This window comes from Corvus brachyrhynchos, unplaced genomic scaffold (genome assembly GCF_000691975.1).
Source record: "Corvus brachyrhynchos isolate BGI_N302 unplaced genomic scaffold, ASM69197v1 scaffold101, whole genome shotgun sequence".
In the NCBI taxonomy this organism is placed as follows: domain Eukaryota; kingdom Metazoa; phylum Chordata; class Aves; order Passeriformes; family Corvidae; genus Corvus; species Corvus brachyrhynchos.
Genome location: NW_008237239.1, coordinates 14489391 through 14505654, shown reverse-complemented (window position 1 = coordinate 14505654; position 16264 = coordinate 14489391). Strand labels below are relative to the sequence as shown.

The window sequence follows — 16264 nt, the reverse complement described above, 5'->3', positions numbered from 1 at the left end:
ACTCTTTCTAGGAAGGTCGTGGCACACTGGTGCTGACCAGCATTGGATCCCCTGTGAGAGTTCCCTTCTGCTTGCACAGATGGAGGTTGTGTCAAAAGTTGTATTTAACAACATAGCCTTGCTAGATCTACTTCTGCTTGTAAACTCTACAAGAAACCTTCACCTAGGTATTTACTCTCAAGGACTGTGTCAGGCCTAAGACAGGATGCAGAGGTACAAAATGACAAACAAAGAGCAGATTTTGTGTCATTATAGTTTTATTTCTAAATAGAAATAATATTCTCTAGACTGGAAATTCAAGTCTAATGTTTCCTGACTGATGGGAGCGTGCTGCCATCACCATGGTGGACAGGGGGTTTGCATCCACAAATTGGGGAGGTTTCTATAAACTTAATGAAAAAGCCCCTGCTGGTGGAATGACTCTCAATAGAATCAGTTATGAAAGATTTTGTTCCCTGAAAGTTCTTAGTGTATTGTTGTGTCTTTAAACCAGACAGATGCAACTAAAAGCAAATAGAGAGATTTACAAAAAAAGATGTTAGCGTCAATGTTTTAGTTTAAAGGAGAAAGGATAAGAAAAGTAGAAAAAGGGACAACACTTGTCATCCCTAGCTGCTTGAGTCACAGAAGTGCCCATCAGCGGTTTTGCATCGCCTTAAATGAAGGTGAAAAGGATAATTCCTCCTCTAGTTTAGGAACTGAGCCACTCACTGCCTTTGCCATTCAGACTATTGCAAGCTGCTTGGCGGCCTCTTTTTTCCCTCTGGGTGTAGCAGCAATGTGTGTCACTGCAGAGGGAGGTTTCCCACTCATTAAGGAGCACTGTGCACGGGGTGGATATTCTGCTGCACCTCACACACTGGCACATGCTTTGGACTTGTCTCCCAGGGTGGTTTAAGGCACTGGTTTGGACAGATGTCTGCATTACCTAGGCTGGGGCTGGTATTCTTCTGTTTGTCTTCCCATATAATGCAGTAACAGGGACTTAGCAGTTTCTCCTCAGGGAAGTGCAGACTGCTAGGGGATGTACTGCATAAACTCTTCGTGACACGCCAATCCTGCTTCAGTCATGTTGCTGCTCCTGAGGGAGCCTTAAAGAGTGAAGGTTGCTCCAGACTTCCTGTGTAATCAGTGAGAAGAAATGGGCATTTCCACTGTGTGATTCAGGATTCCTCTGTTGTGCATCACTTTCTGCAGATGATTCATTCTCTCTTTCCTACTGTGTGTTTTGAAAAGGGAGCAGTGGATCATTGGTCTTCTATTTAGAAGTCCCAGATAGATGTCTGAAATTTTTCTACAGCATCAGGAAGAGGGTCAAGCCACTAACAGCAGCAGCATATGAGCAAACAGATCTGTGAGTTTTGATTGGGATTTCTATCTGCTTTTTAAATTAAGACAGTGGAGATCTTGGTTACGGTAGCACTGCCAGTCTTCAATTAAATTAATTCAATGTCAAAGCTTGTACTGCAGGCTGGAGCAAACTTTTTCCCTTCTCTTATAGCTGAGACAAACCATGAAAACTTAGTTCTAAACTTACCTTTTTCAGTGATGTGAGTATCTGTATTTTTTTTTTTTGCCTTGCTGGCAGGGTGTAGCACTAAAGGAGCTGCAGTTGGATGTCAGTACAACCCTGAAGTCTCCAAATGTGTTTAAAAGAGGCATTTGTGTGGAGGCCCTTATGCAGCTGAGAATCTCAACAAGAATTTGGCAGAAATCTCAGTGTCGGAAGATGGCAGATTCCTGTGCAGTGAGATGTTTACTGGGCCACTGTTTTATCTTTGGCAGCTGCTTTTGCACTTGATATCTTCAGCTGTTTTTGAAGCTTTTACAAAGAATAATTATTCATTTCATGAAATGGATCTGTTTTACCCACCCAGCAGGGCACTGATTCACATATTTCCCTGGAAACATCCCGTTGTTATCAGAGCTGTGTTCACTTTTGCAGGGTCGCATTCACTGGGATGTTACAACTTCCTGGGCTGTGGTTTTGTTGCATGATTTACTGAGGTGTGGGGTGACTGTTTTCAATTATTCCTTTGGAAACACTAGGGTCACTGGGGTCTCTGGGAGATGGAAGCAACCTGAGTTTTCCTTTTCAGCTGGCAGTGCTGCTAATGTAGATGTTCCAACAACCTTTTCACAGGAATATAAGGTGTTGTACCGACGACCTATAGATAGGCAGCAACTTCATTGTGTCACATTTCAAGCCGTGTTTTCTTCTTGCCAGGACAGATTACTGTAAAAGGCAGTAGCCAATGGACTGGATTTTAACTCCCCACCAGGTAAAATTCCACTAAATCCATAGAGCTTTCTCAGACATTGATTATGTGAGGTTGGTATACTACTTAAAGGTTTCACTGATAGGGTTTTGGGAATGAGCTCTATAAATTCATGAACAAGGTTTCACTGCAGGCTCACCGGAGCTTTACTTTGTTTTGTTAAGTTCAGGCTAAGCACACATTCTTCTGTAAGTTTGAATGTGTTCACTTGCTCTTTAAATAAAGTAACACCTGAATACACTTGCATGCTGCTCTGCACCCACAAAGCAATTATTTTGTGATGTGCTTCTGGATGCTTACATATGCATGCCGGTTGTTCACTGGTATATGTGCTCACTCAGTTCAGCTTTTGCATCAGTGCACAGCAGTACATTTAACCAGAAAAACATGGTGGACTTGAGTCATTCCAGAGTTTAGAGCTGTATGGAAGGAGACTATTTAAAATATATATTGAAAAATGAAACGGGACTTATGGGGGATATACATTATATTTTATTGTTTCGACTGACACAATGAGGAGAAGAGAATGGGGCCATGAGAACTCTTCGTGTTTGTTTTGGGTCCAGAGAATAGTTACGCCTGTACTCAAGCCCCATTAAAAAAAAAAAAAGAAAGGTTATCTATTTATTTTTAGTACTGCATAGTATGAGCTGGAGTATACATTTGTTCTGGTTAACTCACCACATTTTTTTAGCATGATATTCTAACCTGCTTGGCCATTAACCTGGCTGGCTACCAGGAGAATTTTCAAACCATTGACTCATATTGCTTCCATATGTAGCTTAAACCACCTTTTCCCACAGTAGATACAGCTTGAAGGTTAGCTGCCTTGTTTTTCAGGGCAGGGAGCAGCATATTTTGAACTGAGTCAACACATATGAATAAAGGAAGTAAATACAAGATATTTTTAACTTTTCGGGGTCTAATCTCATTTTTGCCAAAATCTAGTTCCAAATCAGGAAAGACCAACAGGGGTTTTTGTGCTCCTCTCCCCCAGGAGGTTAAGCAGTCTTCAGCATACATAGCTTATCTTTTGATTATTGCATCTTTGTGAGGATGAATCTTCACAGCTGCCATTTCAGGGGTTTTTTTGGTTTATGCTGTTTGAAGATCTTGGGGCATGAGTTGCTCTGTGTGTGTGGGACCTGCTGTTCTGAGGATGTGACTAACCAAGTGGGAAATGACACACAGGCTGCATGCCATGGCACCTTAGTGAGCACCTATATGGAGGTGGGGCCTGTATGTGGCTGGAGCTCCTGTTCTTAGTTGGAGCCCATGTTTTGTGTCAAGCACCAAAGGACAGGTGCTGGCTAGGAGAATTGGTTTATTATCCATTAAATATGAATTATTTAAGAAATAAATAATTATTTATTATCAGAGCAGTAGCTGCCTCTGGGACACACAGCTCAGGGCAAGGAGGAGGAGCCCTGGAGCCCTCTATGGGAATGGGGAAGACCATGTTTGGCTGAAGGTGAAGGTGGAGGCAGCAGCTGTGGGAGACATTGTGGGTTTGCACTCAAAAAAACCCCAACCATGTTGTGAAAAGCAGTATGTGGCATTGCTGCAATTCACATACCTGACCCAGTTCTACCTTTTTTTCTTTCCTTTTGCGATCAAAAATGAAAGTGAAGCTAAAAAGAAAAAATAGTCTCCTGAGCTGTTACCTTTGGATCTCTGTAGCCAAATGTAAGCATTCTGCTCAGTTCAGGAGATATGAGCACATAGCTGAGCATGTTTTCAAGCCTAGCTGAAGTCAGTAGGACTGTCATGTTGAACAATAACACTTTCAGCATGTGTTTAAAACCAAAACCAAATGGATACATGGCTTTTTTCAAAGACAGAATCACAGAATCACCAGGTTGGAAGAGACTTCTAAGATCATCGAGCCCAGCCCATGACCTAACACTAAACCATGGCACCAAGTGCCACATCCAATCTTTTTTTAAACACATCCAGGGATGGTGATTCCACCACCTCCCTGAGCAGGCAATTCCAGTACTTTACCACTCTTCCCATGAAAAACTTTTTCCTGACTCCAGCCTAAATTTCCCTTGGAGCACCTTAAGACTGTGTCCTCTCGTTCTGTCAGTTGCTGCCTGGAGAAAGAGACCAACCCCCACCTGACTACAACCACCTTTCAGGAAGTTGTAGAGAGTGATAAGATGCGTGGATAACAAACTCTTTGCTCCCAAATTTTTTATTCTAGTGTTTGTATAATATTTATGCTTGCATTGAATGGGGTTTATTTTCAGTTAAAAATGCTAAAATACAGATTTGTTTGCATTAGGTGATTTTGTTTTGCTTTACTTTTGCAATCCCACTCTAGCCTTTATAAAGATAAATTCTATGGTGGTGTCAATGGGGTTTTCTGGTGCACAACTTGCAGAGACCAAATGTAGCCTTTTCTAAGTGAAAATGCTCAGAAGACAAGAGGCGAATGGCTTCCCCTGTTTTTTTTTTTTACTCTAAAAGGCATGTTGGAGTTTTGTGCTGTATAATTCTTCAGGTATTTGGATTAACTCTGATAAAATTATAGGTGGTTGTAAGGGAGTTTATTGTGCTTATAAATTGTAGTGGGGCTCCCTGTAATTTGTTATAATTAATTCAATAGTTCAAGAGCAGAAAATCAAGATCAGGTTGTGGCATGCCTTCCTTTCTTGCTAAAGCATGCCATTACTGGCCTTTTTATTTAAAGTTTCACTTTGTGCTTGTGGGTTTATTTGAACTTGGAGTATGCAAAATGCATAATACACTCTGAACAAAAAAGTACAAGTACAGAGGACGGACCTGTTGCGGTTGGGGGGGGTTTCTGTTTAAATGTAGAGAAATTGGTAGATACTGAGAAGCTGCATCTGGTGGCTAAGCCTCTTATGGAAGGAGGGCATGTTTTGGAAGGCTTGTGTCACGTCTGCGGGCTGCAACAAGGCCTGGGTGCATGTCTGTGCTTGTGGCCCATCAGAAGTGGCAGGAAAAAAAAACCACTGGCAGAGCACTTCTTTCCAATGCAAGCTGCCTCTTTTGCTGCCAGTGAGAATGTTCAGTGTGACACTGTTGTCTCCTGTCACTGCTGAGGGCTTCACTGGCCATCTCTTTAACTCTCGGCACCAAAGAGCCACAGCACTTTGGTACCAGGCTACACTGGAAGCATATACTGCTTCTATGGGAGAGGTTATAGAGCCTGTGTTATCCTCCTAAACAGTCAATATCCATTTGTAATACAAATATACTTTTCTTTAAGTGCTCAATTTTTCTGCAGAAATTTGGTGTTGTTGACTGATTCATGCCAGAATAAACACCTTATTGCTCTTAAAATACTTCGCATTTACTTTTGAAATTGTGTGCCAGCTGTGTAGAGAACTGGGGGGTGGAGATCTGGAATTTTAATTGTCTTTTGGGGAATGTGTGCAAACGAACAACCTTTCAGTAGTCAACTGTTGAAATGGAGATGGTAAACAACAACTAAGCAGTGCACAATTCTTATCAGGCTGTCTTTAGCTGTGCAAAATTTCCTGTTCTAGTATCCTTAGCCAGGAGCTGACTGTAGAGCTGGCCCATAACCTTTGGAAGGCATTGGCCTTTGGTAGGAGCCTCACTGGTCAGCTATGGCAGCTGGCCTTTCATTACGTGCCTCATTGCAGCTCACCAAGCAAGCCAGGCATCCAGGCTCTGTAGCTTGTCCCTACCTCATAATCTGCATATCAAAATGAATGGAAAGTGACCCTTGTGAAGTTAGTCTGTTGTAGCCAAATCTCCTCTTTTCCCCTCTGACTATAATCTGTTGCTTTTAAAGACAGAGATTGAGTGATCTGGAAGTACGTGATAGGAACTGTGTTTTGATCTGTTCTCCTTTTTTTTCAGTCAAATGTGTGAGTATGATGCTGTCCCAGCATTGTTCTGTCTCATTAGGAAGGGGAATGACACAAATCTTTCCATGTATTTATTTCATTTTCAGTGTCAGTCATGTTTTCCATCCAGCTGCTGGAGAAAACCAGGATGTAGGCAGTTGGATGCTGCTTTTGAACAGCGTCATTTCTCAGTTACCTGAAGCTAACCTTGACCTACCCTCTAAGGTTGTTATGATCAAAGAGCTCTTACCCTGGAAGACGTTATGACTGTGTTTTTACTATTGGCATTGACAGTTTGAGCTTCTGAAGGAATTTCCTCCTGTATGTGTGACAAAGGCTCTTTCGTCTCCTTCACTCTTTTTCTGGCAAGTCTGCTGATCTTCCTGAAGGTCTGTGACAGGGTGTGGTAGACTCATTCTCAATAATACCCTTCCAAAAATATTACCCTTCTGTTAGTGGAAACACTGCCATTGCTTTTTATATTCGAACACAAATCCCAGATAAATGGCTGTTGTCTAGAACTGTGAAACATCAGACTTTTGCTAGGAGAGAAGTTGATGAAATTCCAAAGGAGTGAACTAGAAATGTTGTGTTTATCAACCCCATCTAAGTTTTTAAAGTGGCAAAGACGAGGCATTAGCTCTGTGTTACTGACTATGACATCATGAATCTATATATCTCTCTTTTTTTAAGTGCCTTTAGATTAAGATGTGCTGATTGAATCCTTGCCTCCAAAATGTGTTTCAGCATGCCCAGGCTCAGAAATCATAACACCATGTTTGCCAATATACTGTTGTTGCATTTGAAAAGACCAGTCTTGTCTGCCTGTCTGCCTTTCTTAGCATATAAAATCCAGTCCAAGTTTGCAAGTCAGCTTTGTTACTGTATATTGAGTATATTGAGTGACCCACATGAAATAAGCAGCATCCAGTAAGTAGTACTCGGGATTGAAACTTGGGAACAAAACCTAGATCTCCCAAATCTGCCTTGGATTCCTGCCCAAGTTTACATGAGTAGCTTCACCAACCTCAGATATTCTATAAAATTAGGCTAATCATTGTTAATACATTAAAGCATGTTTTTCTCAGAAAAGCTACCAGCAAGAGTTAAGTAGTAATATGATTGTCTCAAATATGTAATAAATAAATAGAAATCACTTTTTGGTCATTATCAGTGAGTTTCTTTGGTTGCCCACTGAATTGCCGAGTCATTGACTCATCTACCTCAAAGGCTTAGAAAATCGGTCCTCAAAATAAAAAAATGGGTTTCTATTTCAAATGTAGCATATAGGTATCCATGGAATCCTGTTGCTAAATAGTATCAAAGCCAAAATCATGGCAGGTTTTAAGGTATGAGGTGAACAATAGACACATCAATATTAAAGTTAGTGCTTAAAATAATTTTAGTAAATGATAAAAGGCCTCTGTTCTGGAGGACATTGCAGCGTCTCTCCTCAGAAATATATTACCATACTAAGATAATCTCAAACAAGCTGACTCGGACTGTTGTTGTGACTCAATGAGACTTTTATTGTGTTCCTAATTTTAGAAAATCATATTGTACTCTAATTGCAATTTTTTTTTTAAGTTGGAAAAGAGCTGAAGTTCTTGAGCTAAACCACTTGTGGACCAATCTGTTTCTCCTTTGAGTCTTAAAGGTTTCTTCTTTTGGAGATATGAAATGGTAAAGCAGTTCTCTTTTCCTCCAGACAAGAAGCTAAATTACATAGTTATGCAGTTATTCAATAGATAGGCTTGATGCCAAAATGGTACCTAATGAGTTATAAAAAAGTTAGTCATGCCAGTAATTGCATCATTAGAAACGATTGAAAAGTAGTTGTACCTATTGGGTAACTAATATATGTTTTGTAGTGCTTTGTTTGTTTTCAGATACACTAAAGGTAAATATTTATTGGTATTGAAACTGTGATGTATTTATATTGGCTTGAAATTTCCAAATAAAACAAACTGATTAAAAATAAAAAGAAAAGCTTTTTAAATGTTTCCTGCTGCATTGGAGATAATGTGTATATTACAAACCCTTCCTGATTTACAGAGAAGGCTAGTAAAACCAGGAAAAAATAACAAAAATCCAGACAGGTCACAATTCAAACAGTATTAAACATTATTAGCTCGATCATGTCACCTTTTTGTATAAAATATACATTTAGATTGTAAATCCCTGGGACAAAAAGAATTTTTTTGTTCTCTTCCTGTGCATTTCCTAGCACAGTTTGATGCTGCTTGATTACTAAGGCTAGTAGATCTGATAATACTGAGTAATTATTCAGGTAAGGAAGTATTTTCCTTGCGGTTCTTTGTGGAAGTCACTAGTAAGAAAATCCTGAAGATGCAGTGCAATTACCCTGCAAACGTAATGCGTATTCTTACTTTCGTAAACCATCCTTTACTTTCTCTGCAAAGATCTCACTTCTGGTGTTGGTCAGCCAGGTTCTGTGTGGCTTGTGATACCTGAAACGTTGGTTGTTGAGGAGAATGGAAACCAGTGAAATTGAGTGATTTTCTGCATGTATCAAATAGCACCAGGGGTTTTACATCAGATAACAGTGGTGATGGAAGGGTGCAATGAATTCAGTGACACTGTACAAACACCCACGTTCTTTCTTGAAGTGACAGCAGAACAAATGTGAACCCTGGTCTTGGGGGAGGCCCATGCAGAATTGTTTGAGCAAATGGAGTTTCCCTGCATTTATGCTGCTGTAGCAGAGTCTGAATCTGCGTGTTGCAATTAAATTTTAAAACAGTACCCTTATCTCCTGCTTGCTAGTACCATTGGGTTTTGGTGGGTTTTTTTCCTTTCATAGTATGGATTGCCAAAATACAGATGTTTATTCTGGAGTTGAGATGTTGTCTCATAGTCATCCAGTTGCAGCTTCTTTGCTCTATAAAAATGTGCTTTTTGATGCAATACATGCAAATATACTTTTAATGTTTTGTGTGTTGGCTAAATAGAGTTGTGGGAAATGATATCCTTTTAATGATGGCTTTGTTCAGACTTGTTGTCCACTCCCATTCCCCTTGGAATTAGCTACAGGCTGGCAAACTGCAGTAGCCTTTATTATATTGAATACACAATGGCTCTGCTAATAATGTTTAACCCAAACTGAGCAATGAAGGTGAGAGATTTCAGCTCCAGGCTGACTTGGCTATGGTGGTGTCTTTTCTGCCCTGCTCTCCTCTAGTATCCCAGAATGACTTTGTGATTAAAGCTTCATAAATCTTAATTTTGAATTTTTTGTCTTTTATTTTTGGGGGTGCAGATTGCAAACTTCTCTTTTGTTCACTTTCCATATGCTTTCCCAACTAAAACACCTAATAGAAGGCTTATGAAACGCATGTTTTTTATCTGCTGTCCTGGAACAGCTTTCCTCAGTGAATCTATAGCTGAAACATTTTTAAAATGTTTGATTTCCCTCAAATTATAGATCTACTTTTGCAATCCAAGTGAACAAAGAGCAGTCTCAGTTAGCATAGTGGTATAATAACAGCATTTAATTTAATTTCGGATGGAGGAGCCTCAAATCCCTGACAGAATGTGGGCCAGTTGCTCCTCTCCGTTGGCTGGGCAGGGAGCCTGACCACAGTTTTGCAGCATGGCTGAGCCATGAATCTGTGGCTGGTGGAGTTATTAGAGCCTTCTAGTGGAGCTTCCTCCAGGGTATCCTGCTCCTTCTCTGCCTTGACACTGGAATTAGCCACCCCAGTCCATGCCTGGGGAAAGATGTCCCGGTTCATGCTTTGTTTGGACACCATGAACAGAGATGTCAGGGGACTCTTCAGGTGGGTGTCACTTGTCACGGTCAGTACAGGGGTAAAGAGGAAGCACATACCAACCACAGGTTTCTGCCTCGGTCTTCTTCAGATTATCTTGGCACTTCCACTGAAACAGGTGCCAGAGCCACAGTGGGTGGTTGCATTTCAGTGTGTTTGCCTGTGAAAAGTGACAACTTTCTCCGTGAGACTTTTTCCCTGACAGATACACTAGTTAATGTCAGAGCACCAATTATATACATCCCTTAAACTCTTACTGCATGTCAATCTACAATATATAATAAATCCTAAACTCACTGGATGATCTTTAATATCCCTTCCAACCCAACCCATTCTGTGATTCCATAATGTTGTAGAATATTCCTATTAAGATTTTTAAATGTGACCTCTTCCTGACGATCAAGTGAAGCACCTGTAAATGGGCATTTTCCTCAGATTATGGGTGCTGTCTGCTGTCCTTGTGAGTGTGTAACTGTGTGTTTATGAGTGTGTAACTGTGTGTTTGTGAGTGTGTGTGTGTGTATGTCTGAGTGTAACCGTGTGTGAGTGTGTAACTGTGTGTTTGTGAGTGTGTGCACACGTGTGTCCTTGTTTGCCCTAACTTTTCTAACATCTGTCTAGGGTCTGACCTATTTTTTTTTTTTTCTAATTTTGGAGGCTACTGGTCAAAGACAGTGTTGGGGGGAAATGGTGGAGACAGCTCTTGAGAATTCCACATTGTCCAAGGCAGACAAAAAAAAATGTTTCCTTCCTTGCTTGCACCATATTCCGATGGCAAGTCAAATGGCAACTCAAACCCCCCAGCAATGTTTCTTTTGAAAGTCTAGGTCATAATATTTGATACTAAGGTAGCTGCATTGGCGCTGTATTTTGGTGATGCTTACCTGAGTAATTCTTTCTGTGATTTGTCTGCAGTTGTGTGGACACTGGTTCAAATTATGGCTCCCCTACAGCTGGTCACATTCTTGACTTCTGTGCAGCTAGGATGTCACTCTAAGAATTTTACATTGGTTTGAGTTTCATGTAGCCTCTTAACTCTGTGTTTGTTTTAACAATAGCTTTATTTTTCTGGCACATGTGGATTTTACTCTCCTTGTTAGACTAGAATATGTAACTTGTGTGTATGTGTAGCATGGACCCAAATAGCTGCTTTTGGGATTACACGTCTTGAAGACCAAATGAATCAAACACTTGCTCACCTGCATCGTTGATAAGCAGCTTATGTCAAGCTTCTATGAAAGCATGCATGTCTTTGGAGTTGGGATTTGGTCACTGCAAAGGAGTAGAAAGAAGCTGATTTGTCTCTTGGACCGAGCAATTGTAAAACCTGGGGCTGAGGCACAGGGCTCAAGCTGGGGAGCCGTATGCTTTTTAGCCTGCCTCTCTCAATCAAATTTCAAAATCCCCTCAAGTTTTAATCTTCATTAGGCTGTGTGGAAGCCAAATCTGAGCATTTTAAATGCGATTATATTTTTCTTACTCCTCAACACAAACAGTAACATTTGCAAGCTTAGTTAAGGCACCGCGGTCCCTGTTCCACGGTTGATGTTGCAGTGGTTCTCCTTTCTGCTGGGACTGGGAAGGTGACACACTCTAGAACAAGGCCAGAACAGTTTCTTTGCCAAGAGGTTCAGAGGTAAGGTCAGATGTGGCGTGCTGGTTGTGGCTGAGCCCAGTTAGGAGTTTACTGCCCACAGACTTTGACTGCTGTTCGCTGTCTGCCTTGCAGAGCTTGCAGTCTCTGGGACTGGCTGGCATGCTTGTGTACCACTTCTTTCTATCCCAGTTTATCTCAAGCAATTCTTTCTCAAATCTGTGCCATTTTAAGTGGATGCCCTCTGTTTCAGGGGGCTAGCAGGCATATGCAGCTCAAGGGTGCAGTAACCTCTGAACCTGTTTCAGCTGCAGCCAGGCTGGTGTGTCTGCTCACAACCTGAAAAAGTGCATTTCTTGAGTTTTGAGGTTCCTAATTTGGGTCACCCAGGTGCACCTGGAGGCTGAGTGCACACATGGACCATGTTAGAAGCTGTGTTTGCTTGGTTTGTGTGTCTTAGTCATCTGTACATATGAAAAATGCCAGTTAATAAATAAACCTTTTATATGGGCCATAGTTTAAGTTAAATCAGCAGACCAAAGTGTATTGCTAAAATTCCATTTCTTCAGTCAAAATGGTGACACTGGAGCAAAAACAGTGGAAGCAATATGAACAGCCCCTTTTTGCATTGGGGATTACATGGTCTTCACTAACCTCTATAAAACTCATAAAAGAGGTAATCTTAGCAGATGTCCCTCTTCTATGTGGTCTAGGGAACACAAACTAGAACTTTTCATTTTCCCTGTCATCCATCTGGAAGCACTGCACAGGTAGGGATCACATGAATTTGTTGTGATAATGTGGAGCTTCTGAAGCTGGGTACAGGCCTGCTGTTCAACAGCCTGGCCTCCTGCTTGGGGTGATTTTTTTCCTTCTTTTCTGCAGTCTTTGTTTTTTCCTGTGGGAAATGTGCCAGCTTATAGATATTATAATTTGTGCCTTTTTTTTTTGTTTGTAGATATCAGTATTACCTACAGGTGAAAAAGGATGTTCTTGATGGGCGGTTAATATCCTCATTCGAGCAGGGAATTCGACTGGCTGGTCTGGCAGTGCAAGGTAGGGTGACATGATCCCATGGCCTTTGTCCAGCAATGGCTCTTTCGGTTTGTCCTCTATCGTGACTGAGCACTGAGGCCTTGTATGACTCCTGCTCACAGCAGCTGGGTTTCCAATTGATTCCAAAGTGCATGGGTGGACTGCCGTGGATGAAACGCTCACAGCCTCAGGCAGGGAACGAGGGACCACACCACAGTGCTCAACTTTCCTATTTCTAAAATTCATGCAAGTGAATCTCAGCAAAACTCCAGTTCTTCCAGCCCTGACCACGGAGTACTTTGCAGTAATGATTTGCTTCACGTTCTCTGGTTTGAAATGCAAATTACATCAAAGAGCATGGCAGCAGCTTTAATTTTGCCTTTAATTAAAATCTCATTTTGCTGTATAGTGCTATATGAAGTATGAAAGAACACATGACCGTAATTGTTATGTGAGTTATAAGTTAATAATAAACTACTTCTTACAACATGATTTTTATTCTGAGACTCCTAAGGACATCAATAAAAGTTGGATCACATAATGTATATGTGCAGGGGAAGAAGCCCTGTATTTGGATAATGTACGTTTCAGTCTATCCACAACTGACTGAGAACTTGAGGCAGAGTTTCAGCAATAGTGTTCTCTGCATGCTCTCTGATGAGTAGAACGGGGGAAGTGTATACATAAATAGCAAACATGAGGATCTGATTGTTGACAATTAAAGGTTCAATGGAGAGAAATGCTAATGTGGTCTTTTTTTAGAGCAGTAGAAATGCTGGTTTTGTATCTTATATCTTCATTAAAAATTGAAGGGAAAATGTCTTGTCAAATCTTGAAATGTTTGCCTAATAAAGGAAAATATATGTATAAGATTCCATAATTAATCTTTTAATTTAGGTAAATGAAGATTTTCCAGTGTATAAGTTAGGTCTGAATAGATACTGAATATATTTCACTGTGTTTTTGGAGCTTTTTCCTAATTTTGAGAGTGAGTCAATCCTACTATTCCTGAGGTTGTATGACTTCCTTTGTCCTTTGCATGCGATGCGACCAAAGGTATTTGAAATACTTATTTCTTTTAAACTTGTAGACTCTGTTTCATGCCCATTTTGATTTCCTTCTATTTATGCTAAAACATAACTCTGAGGTAGAAACAAAATGAAACCGCATTTTTGGCATCCTGCAATATGCGAAATCGTCTAGAAGCTTTGGAAGAATGTTAAGATAAAATGATTTATGGTGGGGATTTCCAGCTCCTGTAATACGAGAATCTTGTAGATGGCGTTTGATCCTGTTCAATTAATATAAAATAAAAACCTCCTGGCAAGATACTCTTTTGATATAAGCTGTTGTGTATTTAACAGATAGATAAATATAGGCATTGTTTGGGGTTTTTAAATGTAGTTTAGCCTTTAGGAAGCATTTCCAAAACTCCATGGTCTCAAGGATATTTAGACAAGAATCCTCAGCCTGACATATGAGTGAATGTGAGCACGGAGATGAGTATCTTTTGGAGAGATGTAGAAGAAGCAGAAAAGTGAGTAGAAAGCTGTGGGCCAGTCTGTTAAACCAACACAGTGCCTTATGCTGTTCCATTGGCTGCAGAAGGATAAAACTTCCCTCATGTTGGTTGTTGACAATTTTAAATAAAATTGACTACTGGATTTTAACCTTTATAACCCGTAAAATTAATCTTTTGTTCAACTGTGTAGAGTTGTAGCAGAGGTAGCTTAAATTTTCTTTATTTTTGCCTGGTGAGAGTTGGAAATGTTGGAGAAGCAAAAGTGTGCATGATTTTTAAAGAGACTGAGCAATCCCAGCATTTTTTTAATGGAGGTATGAGTTCAAGAAGGCTACAGAAAAACAAACTCTTGCTCTTCTGATGGTTAAGCACTGCAAATGATCATTATACTAGAGATCAAAAGAAAAATTATTTGTTGGCTGTTACTTGATCTCTGGTAATAACACTATTATTTTCAGACCTCCATGCTAAAAGCTAAAGTACAAGCAAAAATCTTTGTGCTAGGCTGTGGCTTCAAGAGAACTCGCCCACTTGAAATTAAGCATCTGTGCAAAGGTTGAGTGTGGTCTTAACATGTGTGGATAGTGCCAAAGTGAGTAATTGTGTTGTTCTTTTCCAGCGGATTTTGGAGACTATAATCAGTTTGAATCTCATGACTTCCTCCGAGAATATGTCTTGTTTCCTATGGTGAGTTCCTTATCCCTCTCTTTTGTGGTCTTTTGTGAATAATTTCTCCATGACTCAGAGATGGCTTTGTTGATAACAGAGTAAAAACACCAGCGCTGGACTAGTGGAAGCAAAATTTGCTCCCCAAAACTTGATTGCAGCTGAGTGATTCTATGCTGTGGAATGTCAGCCCATTTTCAGTTCCTGTTGAGCCTCCACTAGGAATAGGTGTCAACAAAAGAAACTTACGTCTTTGAATCAAAAAAGAATTTGCATCTATTTTAAAAGGTATATATTAGCACCACTGTGATGTTAGCAACATGACATATCAAGGGGATACAAGGGCTGCTGCTGTAGTAAATGTTGTGTCACGGGACAAGCCATGCAGCCATTTCTGAAGAGAATGTGAATTTACATCAGCTGACTGTTGCACTGAAGTGAAGCCTGAATCAAGTCTTCTCCAAATGTTCTCCAGGGACTGTGCTCTAAATTTGGTTTACATTTGGAAACTAGGAAAGGAATTTAGATCGCTAATGATGTTGGAAATTTGGTGACAAATGCCGAGCATTTGCAGTCTGGGACATTGAGCTTCTCTGGGAGGATGAATAAGAGAAGAAGAAAACCAAAACAAATGACTGTTGAAGCTAAGGCTGGCTTTGTCTTAGATGAATAAGTCCATCAGCATGAATATTTAGTGTAAGCTTCATAAATATAAAAGATCATGGAATTATTTCTAACTGGAAAAAATATTTGGAAGCAGGGTGTAGCTGCCTGGAAGTTAAGGCATCTGGTTTCCCTCTGCAATTAGTGGAGTGGTAGAGGGAGAATGATTCATCTCACTGTAATTTGAAGGCTTGAGAAGCATTTCATCCCACTTACCCATGCTCTTTTGCAGGAGTTGCAGTGGACAGTTTGTTCTTAAATCCAAAAAGGTGACATCTGTATTGTGTCTTGACTGCAATTTTGAGCCACTAGGCAGTTCAAAACGACCTGAAAAAAATTGGAAGGAAGAAGGGAATGTACAGAGATTTGAATATGCTTTGCATGGAATATATGTGTAGAATGTGGCTTCAGTATTAACCTTTCACTAATAAACTTCTGTTATCCTCTCTAGTGGAGCAGAATTTCTTTGGTAAGCCATCTTATCTATTGATAAGTAATTGATGATCTTGTGTGTGGTTGATGGCTTATGAAGTCATGTATGATAGCCTAAATGGGAACGAAGATGGCTGAAAATGTATACGGAGAAAAGTGTTGTTGTCAGGGTGTCACTTCGTAAATGAACTTCTGCAAAGTTCTTTCAATACAAAAAGAATGAATTGGAGTGGTTTGGGTGGGAAGGGACCTTAAGGATCATCTAGTTTCAACACCCCTGCCATGGGGAGGGACACTTTCCACTAGACCAGGTTGCTCAGTGCTCCATCCAACCTGGCCTTGAACACTGCCAGGGATACACTGGTACTATTTTTTGTTCAGAAAAAAAATTAGGGGAGGTTTTAGGTCTCTAGATGAGCTTCCAGGTGGTTAATTTC

General features: G+C 40.4%; 1 protein-coding gene across 2 annotated transcripts in view; it reads left to right on the top strand.

Annotated features, from left to right (window-relative positions):
• Window positions 1-16264, top strand: part of PTPN14 (protein tyrosine phosphatase, non-receptor type 14) — a 71294-nt gene that overhangs the window by 20657 nt on the left and 34373 nt on the right. For both annotated transcript variants that reach the window (XM_017730027.1, XM_017730028.1), the window contains exons 3-4: window positions 12468-12565; window positions 14686-14753. In XM_017730027.1, the coding sequence (XP_017585516.1) occupies window positions 12468-12565; window positions 14686-14753 (166 nt within the window). The remainder of the gene's footprint in view (window positions 1-12467; window positions 12566-14685; window positions 14754-16264) is intronic.